Source organism: Procambarus clarkii, chromosome 18 (genome assembly GCF_040958095.1).
Source record: "Procambarus clarkii isolate CNS0578487 chromosome 18, FALCON_Pclarkii_2.0, whole genome shotgun sequence".
In the NCBI taxonomy this organism is placed as follows: Eukaryota; Metazoa; Arthropoda; class Malacostraca; order Decapoda; family Cambaridae; genus Procambarus; species Procambarus clarkii.
Genome location: NC_091167.1, coordinates 4,738,134 through 4,757,827, shown reverse-complemented (window position 1 = coordinate 4,757,827; position 19,694 = coordinate 4,738,134). Strand labels below are relative to the sequence as shown.

General features: G+C 43.0%; 1 protein-coding gene across 1 annotated transcript in view; it reads left to right on the top strand.

The window, feature by feature from the left end:
- The window catches only part of LOC123750139 (alpha-2-macroglobulin-like), a 434,012-nt gene extending 417,682 nt beyond the window's left edge, over window positions 1–16,330 (top strand). Inside the window, exons 26-27 of the mRNA XM_069326235.1 lie at window positions 9,692–10,093; window positions 15,855–16,330. Coding sequence (XP_069182336.1) covers window positions 9,692–10,093; window positions 15,855–15,890 — 438 coding nt within the window. The 3' untranslated portion in view covers window positions 15,891–16,330. The remainder of the gene's footprint in view (window positions 1–9,691; window positions 10,094–15,854) is intronic.
- Window positions 16,331–19,694: the final 3,364 nt, after the last annotated feature.

Sequence of the window (19,694 nt, the reverse complement as noted above, 5' to 3'; positions counted from 1 at the left end):
TGTTTGCGGGGGATGAGCTCTGCTCTTTCGGCCCACCACTCAACTGTCAATCAATCAACTGTTACAAACTACTAATTTTATCACACACACACACACACACACACACACACACACACACACACACACACACACACACACACACACACACACACACACACACACACACACACACACACACACACACACACGCACACTTGGATAGGTTCGAAATTACAAGAGATGAGGTTAAGAAGCACCTATTGGAGCTGGATGTGAGAAAAGCTGTTGGGCTGGACAGAATCTCACTATGGGTATTGAAAGAGTGTGCAGGAGCACTCTGCTTGCCACTCTCCATAGTGTATAGTAGGTCACTAGAAACAGGGGACCTACCAGAAATATGGAAGACTGCTAATGTAGTACCAATATACAAAAAGGATGACAGATAAGAGACACTGAACTACAGGCCAGTGTCCTTAACTTGTATACCATGCAAGGTGATGGAGAAGATTGTGAGAAAAAACCTAGTAACACATCTGGAGAGAAGAGACTTCGTGACAACACATCAACATGGGTTCAGGGAGGGTAAATCTTGCCTTACAGGCTTGATAGAATTCTACAATCAGGTGACAAAGATTAAGCATGAAAGAGAAGGATGGGCGAACTGCATTTTTTTGGACTGTCGGAAAGCCTTTGACACAGTACCCCATAAAAGGTTGATGCATAAGCTGGAGAAACAGGCAGGAGTAACTGGTAGGGCGCTCCAGTGGATAAGGGAGTACCTAAGCAATAGGAAGCAAAGAGTTACAGTGAGGGGTGAGACCTCAGAATGGCGTGTAGTCACCAGTGGAGTCCCACAGGGCTCTGTACTTGGACCTATCCTGTTTCTGATATACGTAAATGATCTCCCAGAGGGTATAGACTCATTCCGCTCAATGTTTGCTGACGACGCCAAAATTACGAGGAGGATTAAGACAGAGGAGGACAGCTTGAAACTTCAAGAAGACCTGGACAGGCTGCAGGGATGGTCGAACAAATGGCTGTTAGAGTTTAACCCAAACAAATGCAATGTAATGAAGATAGGGGTAGGAAGCAGGAGATCAGATACAAGGTTTGATTTGGGAGATGAAATACTTCAAGAGTCAAAGAGAGAGAAAGACCTGGGGGTTGATATCACGCCAGACCTGTCCCCTGAAGCTCATATCAAGAGTATAACAGCAGCAGCATATGCCAGGTTGGCTAACATAAGAACGGCCTTTAGGAACTTGTGTAAGGAATCTTTCAGAACATTATATACCATATATGTCAGACCAATCCTGGAGTATGCAGCTCCAGCATGGAGTCCATATCTAGTCAAGCATAAGACTAAACTGGAAAAGGTTCAAAGGTTTGCCACCAGACCAGTACCCGAGCTGAGAGGTATGAGCTACGAGGAGAGACTACGGGAATTAAGCCTCAATTTGTTGGAAGACAGAAGAGTTAGGGGGGACATGATCACCACATTCAAGATTCTCAAGGGAATCGACAGGGTTGATAAAGACAGACTATTTAACACACGCACTAGGGGACACAGGTGGAAACTGAGTGCCCAAATGAGCCACAGAGACATTAGAAAGAACTTTTTTAGTATCAGAGTGGTTGACGAATGGAATGCATTAGGAAGTGATGTGGTTGAGGCTGACTCCATACATAGTTTCAAGTGTAGATATGATAGAGCCCAATAGGCTCAGGAACCTGTACACCTGTTGATTGACGGTTGAGAGGCGGGACCAAAGAGCCAGAGCTCAACCCCCGCAAGCACAACTAGGTGAGTACACACACACACACACACACACACACACACACACACACACACACACACACACACACACACACACACACACACACACAAAGCGTGTGTGATCAGAGCGAAGCTGCTGATCATTGGGGACCTAAATCATGGAGAGATAAATTGGGAATCAAGGAATCCCCATGGAGGGGACGAAACGTGGGGAGCAAAATTAGTAATTGTTATAGACAGGAATTTCCTAACACAACATGTGAAGGAAGACACAAGGGAAAGAGGAGGCGATGCACCGAGCCTATTAGACCTGATTTTCACCCAGAACGTAGAAGATATCGAGAATTTAGAGCATGAAATACCTCTAGGGGCCAGTGACCATTGTGTCCTAGTCTTTGACTACATGATGGAATTCAAACTTATGACCATGGGACAAGAGATCTGGGAAAGGAGAGTTGACTACAGGAAAGGGGACTATAAGAGGATAAGGGACTATCTGGGTGAAGTGCAGTGGGAGGAAGAAATTAGAGGAAAAACAGTCCAAGATATGATGGACCTAGTCATACAGAAATGCCAGGAGGCCGAAGAGAGATTTATACCAACGGTAAAGGGAAAAAATAAGAAGGAATATAATAACCCATGGTTTAATAGACAGTGTCAGGAAGCAAAAATGGCCAGCAGGCGGGAGTGGAGGAAGTACAGAAGACAAAGGACAGAGGACAACAGGATCAGATACAACAGAGCTAGGAACGATTACATTAACATAAGACGAACATCGGAAAGGGACTATGAGAACGATATTGCAAATCAAAGCGAAAAAACAACCTAAGTTACTACACAGTCATATAAGAAGAAAAATGTCGGTGAACGACCAAGTGACAAGACTAAGGAAGACAGAGGGGGCATATACTGAAAGTGACAAGGAAATCTGCGAGGCACTGAATGCCAGTTTCCATGGAGTGTTTACTACCGAGCCTGAGCAGCTCCCATTGTTGGAAGGGGTTACCCTAGATGAAAGACTATCAGATATAGAGGTGACAGCAGAGGAGGTAATGAAACAGTTGACAACTCTAGATGCAACTAAAGCAGTTGGACTAGACAAAGTATCACCGTGGATACTAAAAGAATCAGCACAGGCCCTCAGCGTGCCTCTGGCAATGATCTTTAATGAGTCACTTATGTCAGGAGAATTGCCCAGTAGCTGGAAGAAGGCAAATGTCGTGCCGATCTTCAAGAAAGGTGATAGAGAGGAGGCACTTAACTATAGACCTGTATCACTGACAAGCATCCCCTGTAAAATACTGGAAAGAATAATTAGGCTACGACTGGTTGCAAACCTGGAGAACATTAGGTTTGTGAACAAACATCAACATGGTTTCTGGACAGGGAAATCGTGCCTAACAAACCTTCTGGAATTCTATGATAAAATAACGAGGATAAGACAGGACAGAGATGGTTGGGCAGACTGCATATTTCTGGACTGCCAAAAAGCCTTTGATACAGTACCGCACATGAGACTGCTGTTCAAGCTCGAGAGGCAGGCGGGGGTGGGGGGAAAGGTCCTAGCATGGATAAGGAACAGGAAGGAGCCAAAGAGTTACGGTAAGGAGCGAGAAGTCGGACTGGCGAACAGTAACAAGTGGAGTACCACAAGGATCGGTGCTGGGACCAATCCTATTTCTTGTATATGTTAACGACATGTTTACAGGCGTAGAGTCCTACATATCGATGTTTGCGGATGACGCAAAGTTGATGAGAAGAGTTGTGACAGATGAGGATTGCAGGATCCTCCATGAGGACCTGAACAGGTTGCAGAGATGGTCAGAGAAATGGCTACTGGAATTCAACACGAGCAAATGTAAAGTTATGGAAATGGGACTAGGAGATAGGAGACCAAAGGGACAGTACACAATGAAGGGGAACAGCCTACCTGTGACGACGCGCGAAAGAGACCTGGGGGTGGACGTAACACCTAATCTATCTCCTGAGGCACATATAAACAGGATAACGACAGCAGCGTACTCTACTCTGGCAAAAGTTAGAACATCATTCAGAAACCTAAGTAAGGAGGCATTTAGGGCGCTTTACACTGCATACGTGAGGTCAGTCTTAGAGTATGCCGCCTCATCATGGAGTCCCCATCTGAAGAAGCATATAATGAAACTGGAAAAGGTTCAGAGGTTTGCAACGAGACTCGTCCCAGAGCTACGAGGGATGGGGTATGAGGAGCGCCTGAGGGAACTGTGCCTTACGACACTAGAAAGAAGAAGGGAGAGGGGGGGACATGATAGGAACGTATAAGATACTCAGAGGGATTGACAGAGTGGACATAGACGAAATGTTCACACGGAATAGTAACAGAACGAGGGGTCATGGATGGAAGCTTGAAACTCAGATGAGTCACAGAGATGTTAGGAAGTTTTCTTTTAGCGTGAGAGTAGTGGGAAAATGGAATGCACTTCAGGAACAGGTTGTGGAAGCAAATACTATTCATAATTTTAAAACCAGGTATGATAGGGAAATGGGACAGGAGTCATTGCTGTAAACAACCGATGCTCGAAAGGCGGGATCCAAGAGTCAATGCTCGATCCTGCAGACACAACTAGGTGAGTACAACTAGGTGAGTACACACACACACGCACACACACACACACACACACACACACACACACACACACACACACACACACACACACACATACACACAGAGGAGTAAGGGGAGACATGATCACTACCTACAAAATCCTCAGGGAAATTGACAGGGTAGCTAAGGATAAACTGTTTAACACAGGTGGTACACGAACAAGGGGACACAGGTGAAAACTGAGTGTCAGAGTGGGTGACAAATGGAATGCATTAGGAAGTGATGTGGTGGAGGCTGACTCCATACACAGTTTCAAGTGTAGATATGATAGAGTCCAATAGGCTAAGGAACCTGTACACCTGTTGATTGACGGTTGAGAGGCGGGACTAAAGAGCCAGAGCTCAACCCCCGCAAGCACAATTAGGTGAGTACACACACACACACACACTGCACACATTAACTGGTAAGGTGCTCCAGTGGATAAGGGAGTACCTAAGCAATAGAAAGCAGAGAGTTACAGTGAGGGGTGAGACCTCAGATTGGAGTGAAGTCTCCAGTGGAGTCCCACAAGGCTCTGTATTTGGACCTATCCTGTTTCTGATATACGTAAAAGATCTCCCAGAGGGGTATAGACTCATTCCTCTCAATGTTTGCTGACGACGCCAAAATTATGAGAAGGATTAAGACAGAGGAGGACAGCTTGAGGCTTCAAGAAGACCTGGACAAGCTGCGGGAATGGTCGAACAAATGGCTGTTAGAGTTTAACCCGAGCAAATATAATATAATGAAGATAGGGGTAGGAAGCAGGAGACCAGATACAAGGTACCATTTGGGAGATGCAATACTCCAAGAGTCAGAGAGAGAGAGAAAGACCTGGGGGTTGATATCACGCCAGACCTGTCCCCTGAAGCTCATATCAAGAGGATAATATTAGCAGCATATGCCAGATTGGCTAACATAAGAACGGCCTTTAGAAACCTGTGTAAGGAATCTTTCAGAACATTATATACCACATATGTCAGACCAACCCTGGAGTATGGGACTCCAGCATGGGGTCCATATCTAGTCAAGCATAAGACTAAACTGGAAAAGGTTCAAAGGTTAGCCACCAGACTAGTACCCGAGCTGAGAGGTATGAGCTACGAGGAGAGACTACGGGAATTAAACCTCACTTCGTTGGAAGACAGAAGAGTTAGGGGGGGACATGATCACCACATTCAAGATTCTCAAGGAAATCGACAGGGTTGATATAGACAGGCTGTTTAACACAAGGGGCACACGCACTAGGGGACACAGGTGGAAACTGAGTGCCCAAATGAGCCACAGAGATATTAGAAAGAACTTTTTTAGTGTCAGAGTGGTTGACAAATGGAATGCATAAGGAAGCGATGTGGTGGAGGCTGACTCCATACACAGTTTCAAGTGTAGATATGATAGAGCCCAATAGGCTTAGGAACCTGTACACTTGTTGATTGACGGTTGAGAAGTGGGACCAGAAGAGCCAGAGCTCAACACTCGCAAGCACAACTAGGTGAGTACACACACACACACACACACACACACACACACACACACACACACACACACACACACACACACACACACACACACACACACACACACACACACACAGGAAGCAGTCCGTAGCAGCTGTCTAACTCCCAGGTACCTATTTACTGCTAGGAAACAGGGGAATCAGGGTGAAAGAAACTTTGCCATTTGTTTCTGCCATCACTGGGGATCGAACCCGGACCATAGAATTACGAGTCCAGAGCGCTGTCTACTCAGCTATCAGGCCCCCGTGATAGATGTACTCACCTAGTTGTGCTTACGGGGGTTGAGCTTTGGGTCTTCGGTCCCGCCTCTCAACTGTCAGTCAACTGGTGTACAAATTCCTGAGCCTACTGGGCTCTATCATATCTACATTTGAAACTGTGTATGGAGTCAGCCTCCACCACATCACTGCCTAGTGCATTTTATTTACTAACTACTCTGACTCTGAAAATGTTCTTTCTAATGTCTCTGTGGCTCATTTGGGTACTCAGCTTCCACCTGTGTCCCCTTGTGTGTGTACCATCCCACGTTAAATAATCTATCTCTGTCTACCCTGTCAATTCCCCTTAGAATCTTGTATATGGTGATCATGTCTCCCCGAGCTCTTCTGTCTTCCAGCGACGTGAGGTGCAGTTTCCTCAGCCTTTCCTCGTAACTCATGCCTCTTAGTTCTCGGATTAGTCTAGTGACATACCTCTGAACTTTTTCCAGTTTCATCCAAGGTACGTGCTTCATGCTGGGGCCGCATACTCCAGGATTGGTGTTACATATGTAGTATACAAGGTTCTGATAGAGTCCTTACACAAGTTTCTGAAGGCAGTTCTGATGTTAGCCAGCCTCGCATACGCTGCCGATGTTATTCTTTTGATGTGGGCTTCAGGGTTTGATGTGATATCAACTCCTAGATCTTTCTGTCCGTTTCATGAAGGACTTCATCTCCCATTCTGTATCATGTGTCTGGCCTCCTATTTCCTCCCCCTAGTTTCATTACCTTACATTTACCTGGGTTGAAGTGTATGTGGCTGTGTGTGTATATGTCTGTGATTGGGTGTGGGAATGTCTTTGACTGTGTGTGCGTGTGTATGTGCATGTGTGTACTCACCTATTTATACTCACCTATTGTACTCACCTATTTGTGCTCACCTATTTGTGCCTGCAGGATCGAGTATTGACTCTTGGATCCCACCTTTCTAGCCATCGGTTGTTTACAGCAATAACTTCTGTCCCATTTCCCTATCATACCTAGTTTTAAAATTATGAATACAGTTTGCTTCCACAACCTGCTCCTTAAGTGCATTCCATTTTTCCATTACTCTCATGCTAAAAGAATACTTCCTACATCTCTGTGACTCATCTGATTTTCCAGCTTCCACCCATGTCCCCTCGTTCTGTAACTATTACGTGTGAACATTTCATCTATTTCCACTTTGTCAATTTCCCTAAGTATTTTCTACGTTCCTATCATATCCCCCTTCTCCCTTCTTTTTTCTAGTGTCGTAAGGCTCAGTTCCTTCAGGCGCTCTTCATACCCCATTCCTCTTAACGCTGGGACGTGCCTCGTCGCAAACTTCTGAATCTTTTCCAGTTTCCATACGTGTTTCTTCAGGTGGGGACTCCATGATGGCACAGCATACTCTAAGATTGGTCTCACGTACCAATGGGGCGCCTGACAGCTGGGTGGACAGCGCTTCGGATTCGTAGTCCTGAGGTTCCGGCTTCGACAAATGGGCAAAATGTTTCTTTCACCCTGATACCCCCCTGTTACCTAGCAGTGAATAGGTACCTGGGTGTTAGACAGCTGCTACGGGCTGCTTCCTGGGGGTGGAGGCCTGGTCGAGGACCGGGCCGCGGGGACACTAAGCCCTGAAATCATCTCAAGATAACCTCAAGATAACGTAGGCAGTGTAAAGTGTCGTAAAAGCCTTATCGCTTAGTTTTCTGAATGATGTTATAACTTTTGCCAGTGTAGAGTACGCTGCTGTCATATGGGTGTGCATATGTCTTTGGTTGCGTGTGCGTAACCATAACTTACGCACACGCAACTTGAACCATAACTTGTTCCCTCCATCCCGGGCACAAAATGTTCTACCCAAATACCTCACCATGGGAATCACCCACAACCAAAATTCCCTTCCTTCCTTCACCGGCGCTCCCTCCGTTGACTTACTTTTCGAGTGAACTGCGGGCTTCCTACGGGATATTAGAATGACCTTACTTTAATCCCTCTCCTTCTATGCAATATTTCTTCCTCTTTATCCTACAGCTTTGATCGTTTTCTTGTGTAAATCATTACTTAATGTTTAACTTAAAATCATTTACCTCTCCTGTTTTATAGCAGGAACCGTTTACGAACCGTTCTGCTGGAACGGTTCAGCAGGAATCGTTCCAGCAGAACTCGCTTCATTTATATACAAATATCTCGTTATCTCGCTTCATGCAGGTCGGCGTTCAATCCCCGACTGTCCAATTGGTTGGGCACCATTCCTTCCCCCCCCCCCCTTCCCATCCCAAATCCTTATCCTGACCCCTTCCCAGTGCTATATAGTCGTAATGGCTTGGCGCTTTCTCCTGATAATTCCCTTCCCTTTTCTTCTAGCGGCAGCTCAAATTCACAGCGGGTGTGTAATTGTTGTTAACATCTTGCTACTGCAATTAGTAATTTTGTACAAATTAACTGGTTAAGTGGTAATCAATGAGCAAATTAATAAACAAACATTGAAGATATTAAAGTCCCCAGGGCCACAATAGTGTTTGCCAGAGCTTGTAAAAGAGCTTGCAGAGCCCCTATCTTGTTATTGAACAAATGGTTAGAGTCTAGCAGAGTTCAGGAGCCGGGGAGGGTTGCTTATGTAGTTCTCATATTCAAGAATGGAAATAGATTTCTTGCAATGGACATTGCAAGAGATCATTGTCCAATTAGCTTAATATTCATTGTAGGTACATTGCTTGAACTGATAGTCACAAAATTCATTTGTTTGTCTTTAAAGACATGGATTAATAAATGAAACACAATGTAGTTTCACTAAGAACAGACCATGTTTAGTTAAATTACTTTCACTCTTGTCTTGTTTATTTTAAGCAGTTAATTACAAAGAATATCTGGGGGGGGGGGGGGGGGTCATGATTAGTAGAAATTTAAAGCCAAACAATTTGTATATGAATGTATGATTTATGCAGTACAGTTTTGGTCATCATACTTTAGGATTAACATCAATTCACTAGAACGAGTTCAGCGAAGGGTAAGTAAGTTTATCCCACAAACTAGAAACATTCCATATTAAGAAAGGTTGAAAAATTTAGTTAACATTCGGTAGAAAAGTGAAGAGTTAAGAGTGACAGAAATGAATGGGCATAACAAGGAGGATTGTAATAAGCTATTAAATATATCAACGCAAAATAGAACACGAAATAAGTGGATATAAATTGAATGGGTTTAAATTTATAAAAGACCTGGGTAAATACTAGTTTGAAAACAGAGTTGTTGATTTGTGGAACAAATTACGAGGTTACATAATAAACGTGGGATCCCTTGATGGTTTCAAGCGTAGGATAGACATAGATAGATGAGGTTGGGTGGATATAAACAGGAGCTGCCACGAGTAAGGCAATAGTCCTTCTGCAGCGTCCTTAATTCTTGTTCTCATGTTCATAAAGGTGGTATTGACTGCCAGCTTCTCATGGTGGAAGTTGGCGAGTATGAGGCCAAAGGCAAGCCAAGTAATGAGCTGCGATATTGTAACAATTGACATGCAGGCTTAGTGCATTCTGATAATTATTACATTAACAATTTGTTTCAGGCTGTTCTGCGGTACAACATTCCTGAGGCTGAGGCGAGTGACGCCTTCGACATGACCGTCAACACAAACACCGAGCCGGATGAGAAGTGCGTGACCAAGCGCATCACTGTGTGCGCCTCCTACCGCCTCCCGGACGGCAAGTCCAATATGGCCGTCATTGAGGTCAATCTCATTTCCGGTTACATCCCAGAGAAAGATGATCTGAAGGAACTTCTTAAAAAGGATAAAAATATAAAGCGATATGATGTAGATGGCAGCAAGATAGCTTTCTATATTGAAGAATTAACTGCTAAAGACACTTGTGCAAACTTCCGTGTAATAAGAGACATAGAGGTGGAGGAGGTCAAGCCCGGCACAGTGCGTCTCTATGACTACTATCAGCCAGAGTTCCAGATCTCAAAGGTCAGTCCATCGTTCCGGGTTGTCTTTCCTTCCTCATCTTTCCTCAACAACAAAATGCTATTGTTTATTCTGCTAAATATTTAAAACTTAAATATAAAAAAATGAAATTAAATGAATTGACTTTCCGATAGAATATAATTTTTTGTAATAATTAAATTTGTCGTATTTAAAATGTATTGCATCACATTTTTATTACTGGAATAGTTTCCAGTTTCAGTACAAATTGATTTTGCTCTGTAGCTTTTGAACTATTTATGTGTTCTTTCATAGGACTCCTACGTTATAGCCAGACCGAAATTGTACTTACAGATCTCTTAGAGCTTATGTATAGTTATGGGTTGAATGCAACGAAATGGCCCTTTTTGGCCGGCCTAAATAGCTTGCCAGGCCCCGGCACTACTGACCCGTCACACCTCTAGACGTGTTCCCACCCACCCGGACACAGGAAAATAATCTAATGAGCTTATAGTGGCGATAGGGATCCTAGAACAACCTCATAATCGGTAAATACTGCCCAGGAAGTACTTGTGAACGAAGACAAATTGGGTGTCATTATGAGAGAGAACAGGAAAGAAGGGAAGAAGTAGGTTGCCGAATGCCAACATACTACGAGCCGCCTTAAAGCAGCCCCGAACCACACAGGGAACAACTACAGGAACAGGGAGCAAACGAGGCCGCCCAAACAAGCGAATTTCATGACTTTAAATGTTTGATTTCTGGGCTGGTCTTCGGTAGCTTTCCGGAGCAAATACCCAACAATGCCTTACAAATACAAATATTTATTCAGGTAAAGTACATACATACAGGGTGAGATACAAAAGTTGATGGATTTATAAATAGAGCTAGTACATACAATGCCTAAACCACTATTACGCAAAGCGTTTCGGGCAGACTTAGTGACGAAAACCAACTTTGAACTGCAAGAGAGAATAATAAAGAAGCACAAAGATGAAAGGCTGGCCAGTGAGGGGTGAGAGGCCGGGACCACAGAGCTTGGGGGGAAGAACAGCTGATAAAGGTATCCCAGCTCCACAGACAAGGCGAGGACTAGCAATATGCAACAGATAACGAGCAGCCAACACTGTAATAGCGTCTTCAACCCACAGCTCGAAAGTGTACAGCACACAGCTCTAAATATCTTACTATCACACCTAGACAGCGGCTTGTATGAGGGAAAGATCACAACACTGTCTGCAGGTATCAGTATAGTCGAGGACAAGGTCACCTGACACAACCTGACCTGTACCCAACATGTAAACATTAGCGCATTAAAAAGTGTGACTGTTATTCTCAAGGACCAACAGACCGTCGCCACACAATTCCTGAACTGACTCTAATTGTTTCAGTGAATATCGTAAATAAAACAATTTATGGTGTTTCACCCCCACAAAGGGAAAGAGGAGGAGTAGAGATGTCCTCTATTGAAACCCCTAGCACCCCTCCTCCACACATAAGGGAGGAAGGATGGGTACAAAGGCCCTTTATAAAAACCTTGATCCCCCAACAAAAGTTGGGGGAGGGGGGTTGATGGGAAACCATCTTGATGGGGTTTGATGATGGGAAAGTTTGATTCGATGGGAAACGAACTCCCATCGTTTCACAAACACAGTGGACGAATTCAGAAGAAGGGACTAGGCTTCTACAATACCGTCACTTACCCCCACAAGGATCCACCGCTAACACTTTCGCGCTTTGGTGACAACAGCGTCGTCACCAATTTTCCTCCTGACTACGCTGGCGTGCCGCGCTCACGAGAAAAAATATTTGTATAAATTCCATTTATTATCCGATCAACTTGGGGATAGTTTACAAATGTTTGCCATGAAATTTACGTTTTCTCTAATAGCCGACCAGCTTATTAAAGAGAACGGCATGGCAATGAATCATCGTGGTAAAACAATTGTATTATTGTCACGACGAGTTTAATCGACGTAGTTTTTATATATGTTGCCGGTCGAACGCATCCTTATGTGACCTTTTATACTTATGTTCGTCTAGAACATTCTATTGCAAACACATTGGAACAAAAATGAAATACATACATCGAAAAATAATGTCAGGACAGTGAATTGAATATTCACTTTTCAAAGCGGGTTTCGCCGATATGCCGCCGAAGGGGAACACTTCGGCCACTTCCCACACTGTTATGGTTGAGCTACGACATTGAATCTATATTTATATGGATATGCCCGTGTAGATAATTTTATTGCGATTTCAGTGATACGAAAATTAACGCTGTAGCACAACTGTGGGCTTCACAACCATTAAGAGAGTGAAAACATTTTGTTGCTGTTTGGCCCTCTCGGCAAGTGATCTATCTGAATAGTTTATTTGGTGTTGATATGCCTTATGCTTTGGCGGCATTTTATAGGTATGTTCTTATAGACAATTCTATTGCGAACACAGTGATACCAAATTTAAATACGTACGCCTACAATTAGTGTCAGGACAGTCAAAAGAGTATACACTTTTCGGTCTTACCGCTTAGGCGCGCGAAACACCGAAAGCACAAGGTGGATGTTTTTTTCTTAACTATCACAGCTAGACAGCGGCTTGTATTAAGGAAAGATCACAACACTGTCTGCAGGTATCAGTATATATAGTAGAGGACAAGGTCACCTGACACAACCTGACCTATACCCAACATGTAAACATTAGCGCATTAAAAAGTGTGACTGTTATTCTCAAGGACCAACAGACCGTCGCCACACAATTCCTGAACTGACTCTAATTGTTTCAGTGAATATCGTAAATAAAACAATTTATGGAGTTTCACCCCCACAAAGGGAAAGAGGAGGAGTAGAGATGTCCTCTATTGAAACCCCTAACCCCCCCTCCTCCACACATAAGGGAGGAAGGATGGGTACAAAGGCCCTTTATAAAAACCTTGATCCCCCAACAAAAGTTGGGGGGGGGGGGGTTGATGGGTGTTAAATAAAGAAGTGTCTGTACTATGGGGGATCTATTATAACATGGGTGTAGGGGCAGTAGGTAGCATTCAGAGTTATCAAATATGGGAGAACTAAAAGGCCCGGCCCCCAAAATAAACTATCCACAGTAATAATAACTTGCTACTAGACTATGTCAGACTAGAGGTTGATCCTAGCACTCCCACACAGGAAGAAGGGATACTCCGTTACTACTTACTTATTTATTAACCCCTTAACAACCCCCCATATACACTCACACCAATAACAATAATAATAATTACTTTACCACACTATCTTACGTTAAAAGCCTTGGTCCACATAGACAGGATACAAGGTTTACACTGAACACAAGCTAGGGTAAAGTTCTACTATGGAAACACTTGAAGCTAGAGTCAGCTTAGGGTAGGGAGACCACGTGGTTCCACTGGGACCCCCTTTAGAATAACTAGTAATATAAACTTTAAAAACACCTACTACACACAAAGTATACTACTATACACCTAGAACACGTGTATGCCAGAGAATGAATAATGTACACAGTATATACTTAGCTTGGACAAGACACAGAAATAAGGAAACGAGGAGGAAGGGTAGGAGGATCCTATCCACCCAACGCCAGCTCAGAAAAAGAAAGACTCTCAGTCTCCTTTCCCCCAGCTGGCTCGCTGCCGGCAGACTGCTCAACTAATCGTACCGCAGCCCTATACCAAGTTTACTCAGGTTTACTTTACAAATGATTAGAAAGTATTAGTAAACATAGTTGGTGCCTATGTTATTATTTAATAATCAACCCCAAGCTCAGTCTTAAATGCTCTTTGAAAAACAAGAATAGTCTTACGTCTGGCTGGGAAGATACAAACAAGGGGACCTCGTGATGTGTTTTCAATACTAAAAGGCAGTTTATTAGCTCAGTTTTGACCTCTGGTTTCCACTGAGGAACCCAGGGTCGTAACAATGGGAAAGCATCTTGATGGGGTTTGATGATGGGAAAGTTTGATTCGATGGGAAACGAACTCCCATCGTTTAACAAACACAATGGACGAACTCAGAAGAAGGGACTAGGCTTCTACAATACCGTCACTTACCCCACAAGGATCCACCGTTAATATGTCAGAAACAGCAGAAGTCTGAGGCCAAGGTTGTTTAATAACCCTTATCAAAGGCGGTGGCAGAGGCAAGTACAGATGCCAGCCAATCTCCCAGCCCCAGACAGTAAAACTAAGAATTTAACTCAAGTCAGTATACCAAAACTTCAGGATTCTTAAAAAAGAGGAGGCTCGCCTCCCACAGTGTTGGCCACAATTGAAGACCTGCATAAGCCAAAACCTTGAGGTGTCTGGATGGAGTACAATAAGTGTCTGATGCTGTCATCCTGGAGAGCGGCTCAGCCAACATAAACAAATAACAACAACAAATTTTGTTTTCCTGTAAGCTGCAAGCAGCATTAACCGAGTTAATTCTGCTTGCATTAACGAATCAAATGATACAGAAAATCCCAAAACATAGAAAACTTTATTATGAAAAATGTTTGGTTAACCAGCCACCCAATCCCAATGGGAACTATATGGGTGGTTCATTAATAAACGTCCAGACGCACCGGACACATGGGGAGCGTGGGCCAACTCAAGAAAGTACAAACGAGGAAAAAGTAGACGGTGCCACTGATATCAATCCCACGAATCCATATCGTCCACTGAAGTGGAATCGTATAAACGAGCAAGATACATCGTTACACAGGGCACGACGAAGCACGAATATACTGAAAACAAAACAAAATATGCACACAAGGCACACCTACCTAACTTGTGGTCACTTAATGGAACAACGTCCTGCTCTCTCTCGTCCAAACTGCGTTGTCCATGTCCAGCCTTAAACCTCCTTCTCGATTGCCCTGATTTTCTGGCTGTTCGTGTGTCTTCCTTTCCTAATCTCTCTAGGAGTCGTTGTCTCTGATTACAATCCTTGGCGAATTCGATACCTTGATATCGTTCACCTTAGGCCCCCTTCTATTTTCGTATTGGCATCTTGAGTGATATCATGCTCCGTTTGAAAATCTTGCAACACAGACGGTGCTACATTGACTTCTGGCTTGGCGGCTTCTTTGATAATTATTTGTGTGCACAAGGACCTTTAGAATCTCCCCTCAACAAGTCTGGGTTGAGGAACCAAGTATTATTCAGACACCGGGGCAACTGAAGCCCACACTATAAGACGATAGCTCTGCTGCAGAAACAGGAAACAAGCTGATGTCAGGGAAGATAAATCTGAAATACATTCAGGGCGAACTACATCCCTCCTATCTTCTTTCTTCTTAACTGAACCACAATCGTGAAAAGTAATGACGAATAAAACTAAGGAAGCTACCTGCCCCCCACCCCATAAGATAAAGACAATATATGTCCCAAGTAACGTTAACTCCTCCTATGTTAGACAACAATGATGGTCTTTACAAAGAGCGTCTTGGGGCCAGCCATGTGAGTCAACCGGACTCGCAAGTGAAACAAACACTAAGCTGACTTTAGCTGCCATTTGGTGATGCTCTTGGATACTAATGCAAGTTATCTTGACATTGGCAAATTACCGTACTCTTCTTCCATCGTTTTTCCCTTATCAAGGTATGTAGTTTGTTTTGCTGATTGTCTAATTTGCTATACTGTCTGAAAACTCTGGTGCAGTGAGGAGTTTGTAAAAAATGGTAGACGTTGCTGTGAAAGGTGAGAAGCAATAGGTGGAAGAGGTGAAACTGGTTCAGGAGACTCAACTTTATTATTTATATGGTCGTAGTTTACCACAACCAAAATATTAATATATATTTTCTTCTCTCATTGCAGAGCTACACGCTTCCTCCTCCAACTGAGTGCCGCTAGGACATACACTTCTGATAATATTCCTAGTATACTAAAATGATGCTAGGATCAATAGCTTGTGCTGGGATAACAACTGATGCTAGGACTGACATTCATTCATAAATTTCTAGAAGATTCCAACGTTGCAAAAGTGGTGGACTATGTTAACGAACACATCCGACTTCATCCTACAGTTATCATCTCTCCGTTATTATCTGTTTGCCTTGCAATAATGTTTGCCTATAATTTTATTACCAATCAAAAGGGACATCTGTCAGTTACTTGTATATGTATTATCTCGTGTCCTTTTTGGTTATTGTGCATTTTGATTTTCCATCGTTAATGAAAAGTCTGTTTACACGTGTGTATATCAGCAGTATCAGTTGTGTGTATTCTGAGTGAGAGTAAACATGTGCCTTATTGTTTGCAACTGGAACAATTAAACAGTTTTTGTCAGAAAATAGTATAATCCTTCTCCGGAAATGCCATTTATTGTACATTACTCCTCTAGTTTTTGGCAACCACGGCAAGTCTTTCCATTTGCTCCGATCCTGTGCTGTCTTAACCCTTTGCAGGGATAAAGCTAAATATTTGTTGCAGCCAAAATCGAGAATATTGAGATTTGTAGTTTTGTCACTGACCTATAGAGAGAAACCTGGTGTTTCCATCTGTACCAGTGAACTTAATCCTACTTGGAACTTTAGTCGAAATAGTTGATGAAGAGGTGTTGTAATTTTAGAGTAAGAGGTACAGATTTTTGGTCAAGACTAACGTCTTTAATTAAACTAATTCATAGAATATAGTCACCACAATGTATAATATCGAGCTCATTCGTTCATTGCCTTGTATAGTTAGTTTAAGTTATTAATCCATTGTGTCGGGGGACAGACAGCCAGTGTATATTTATTACATAGGCTTATATCGAGGTCCTCCCCCATCCCCCCGGGGTCGAACTACTGACCCTTCCCAAGATGAAGCCCCACAAGAAGCTGACTAACTCCTGAGTACCTGCTTACTGCTAGGTGAACAGAGTCATTAGGTGATTCTCGTAGTTCCCGATTGTGAGTCGGGAACGAACCCGACTGTACTACCAGGACCCTAAAGTCTCTATCAGGTAAATCAACTTAAAATATTAAGCCGAGTGCTATTTTTGCGCATAATTGAAGGTGATTGGACACTGTTTGAAGCTGAGTTTTTATATAGAAATGGAAAATAATAGAAAACGTAGATGTCTTGCATTTTACCCAAATCGACCTCCAGTTTGAAAATACGATGCATATTGGAAATATTACTCCTGAACATTATTTTTTTTACTGTAATTCAGGGTGATTGCACATATTTGAAGTTTTAAATTACATCTTTTTATATGGGAAATATGACTATAGGTGAAAATAGAGATTTGTCATATTTTACCCATATTGATCTGAAGTTTCAAAACTATGATGGCTATTTAAAATCTGATGCTTTAGTGCAACTTTTGTAGCGTAATTCAGGGTAGTTGCACACATTTGTAAGTTTCACAATGGATGAGAAGACTTTTAAAAGACAAATGTGATCAGTAATTAAAGGAAAGTTATCTGACTGGAAAATGTCACCAGCGGAGTACCATATGGTTCACTACCAATAGTAATGTGTATTAACTATATAAATGGAAATCTGCTAGAGGGCATACAACATTATATGTTTGCAGATGATGCAACATTGGAGAAGGGAGTTTGGGAATTAGAAGACTGTATTGACCTCCAAAATGATCATGACAAAGTGAGTGAGTGTAGCTATACATGACGAATTGATTATGTATCTCATTCTATTATGTAAACAAATATAATGTAATGCAGAATAGCGGAAAACAGGCCAAACACAACCTACACATTATGTGAAAAGATAATAAACACCTGTGACAAAGTTTTGGGGTGATTCTGAATAGTAAACATTTTTTATAATATAAAATTATAAAATAAATACAATAAAAGGAAAGCTACTAAAGAACATTGCGGTACACAAACACCACCAGACACAGTGAGAGAAACAGTGAACCAAACCAAGATACAAACATACACCATACCAATACCAAGATACAAACATACACCATACCAATACACAAACAAAATAAAAATACATACACAACGTTAATACAAAACACCGGTTCCCAGGGCACATTAGATAGTGGCGCACTAAATTTACTCCAACCACACTAGTGGAACACAGATAAGGTACCACAACAACCACACATGTGGAACACAGATAAGGTACCACAACAACCACACAAGTGGAACACAAATAAGGTACCACAACAACCACACATGTGGAACACAGATAAGGTACCACAACAACCACACAAGTGGAACACAAATAAGGTACCACACATGTGGAACACAGATAAGGTACCACAACAACCACACTAGTGGAACACAGATAAGGTACCACGACAACCACACAAGTGGAACACAGATAAGGTACCACTACACCCACACAAGTGGAACAAAGATAAGGTACCACAACAACCACACTAGTGGAACACAGATAAGGTACCACAACAACCACACATGTGGAACACAGATAAGGTACCACTACACCCACACAAGTGGAACAAAGATAAGGTACCACAACAACCACACTAGTGGAACACAGATAAGTTACCACAACAACCACACTAGTGGAACACAGATAAGGTACCACGACAACCACACATGTGGAACACAGATAAGGTACCACGACAACCACACATGTGGAACACAGATAAGGTACCACAACAACCACACAAGTGGAACACAGATAAGGTACCACGACAACCACACATGTGGAACACAGATAAGGTACCACGACAACCACACAAGTGGAACACAGATAAGGTACCACGACAACCACACATGTGGAACACAGATAAGGTACCACGACAACCACACAAGTGGAACACAGATAAGGTACCACAACAACCACACATGTGGAACACAGATAAGGTACCACGACAACCACACTAGTGGAACACAGATAAGGTATAATGACAACCACACATGTGGAACACAGATAAGGTACCACGACAACCACACAAGTGGAACACAGATAAGGTACCATGCCAACCACACAAGTGGAGCACAGATAAGGTACCACGACAACCACACAAGTGGAACACAGATAAGGTACCATGCCAACCACACAAGTGGAACACAGATAAGGTACCACGACAACCACACAAGTGGAACATAGATAAGGTACCACGACAACCACACATGTGGAACACAGATAAGGTACCACGACAACCACACAAGTGGAACACAGATAAGGTACCACGACAACCACACAAGTGGAACACAGATAAGGTACCACGACAACCACACAAGTGGAACACAGATAAGGTACCACGACAGCCACACTAGTGGAACACAGATAAGGTACCACGACAACCACACATGTGGAACACAGATAAGGTACCACGACAACCACACAAGTGGAACACAGATAAGGTACCACGACAACCACACATGTTGAACACAGATAAGGTACCACTACACCCACACAAGTGGAACAAAGATAAGGTACCACAACAACCACACATGTGGAACACAGATAAGGTACCACGACAACCACACAAGTGGAACACAGATAAGGTACCACGACAACCACACATGTTGAACACAGATAAGGTACCACTACACCCACACAAGTGGAACAAAGATAAGGTACCACAACAACCACACATGTGGAACACAGATAAGGTACCACAACAACCACACAAGTGGAACACAGATAAGGTACCATGCCAACCATACAAGTGGAACACAGATAAGGTACCATGCCAACCACACAAGTGGAACACAGATAAGG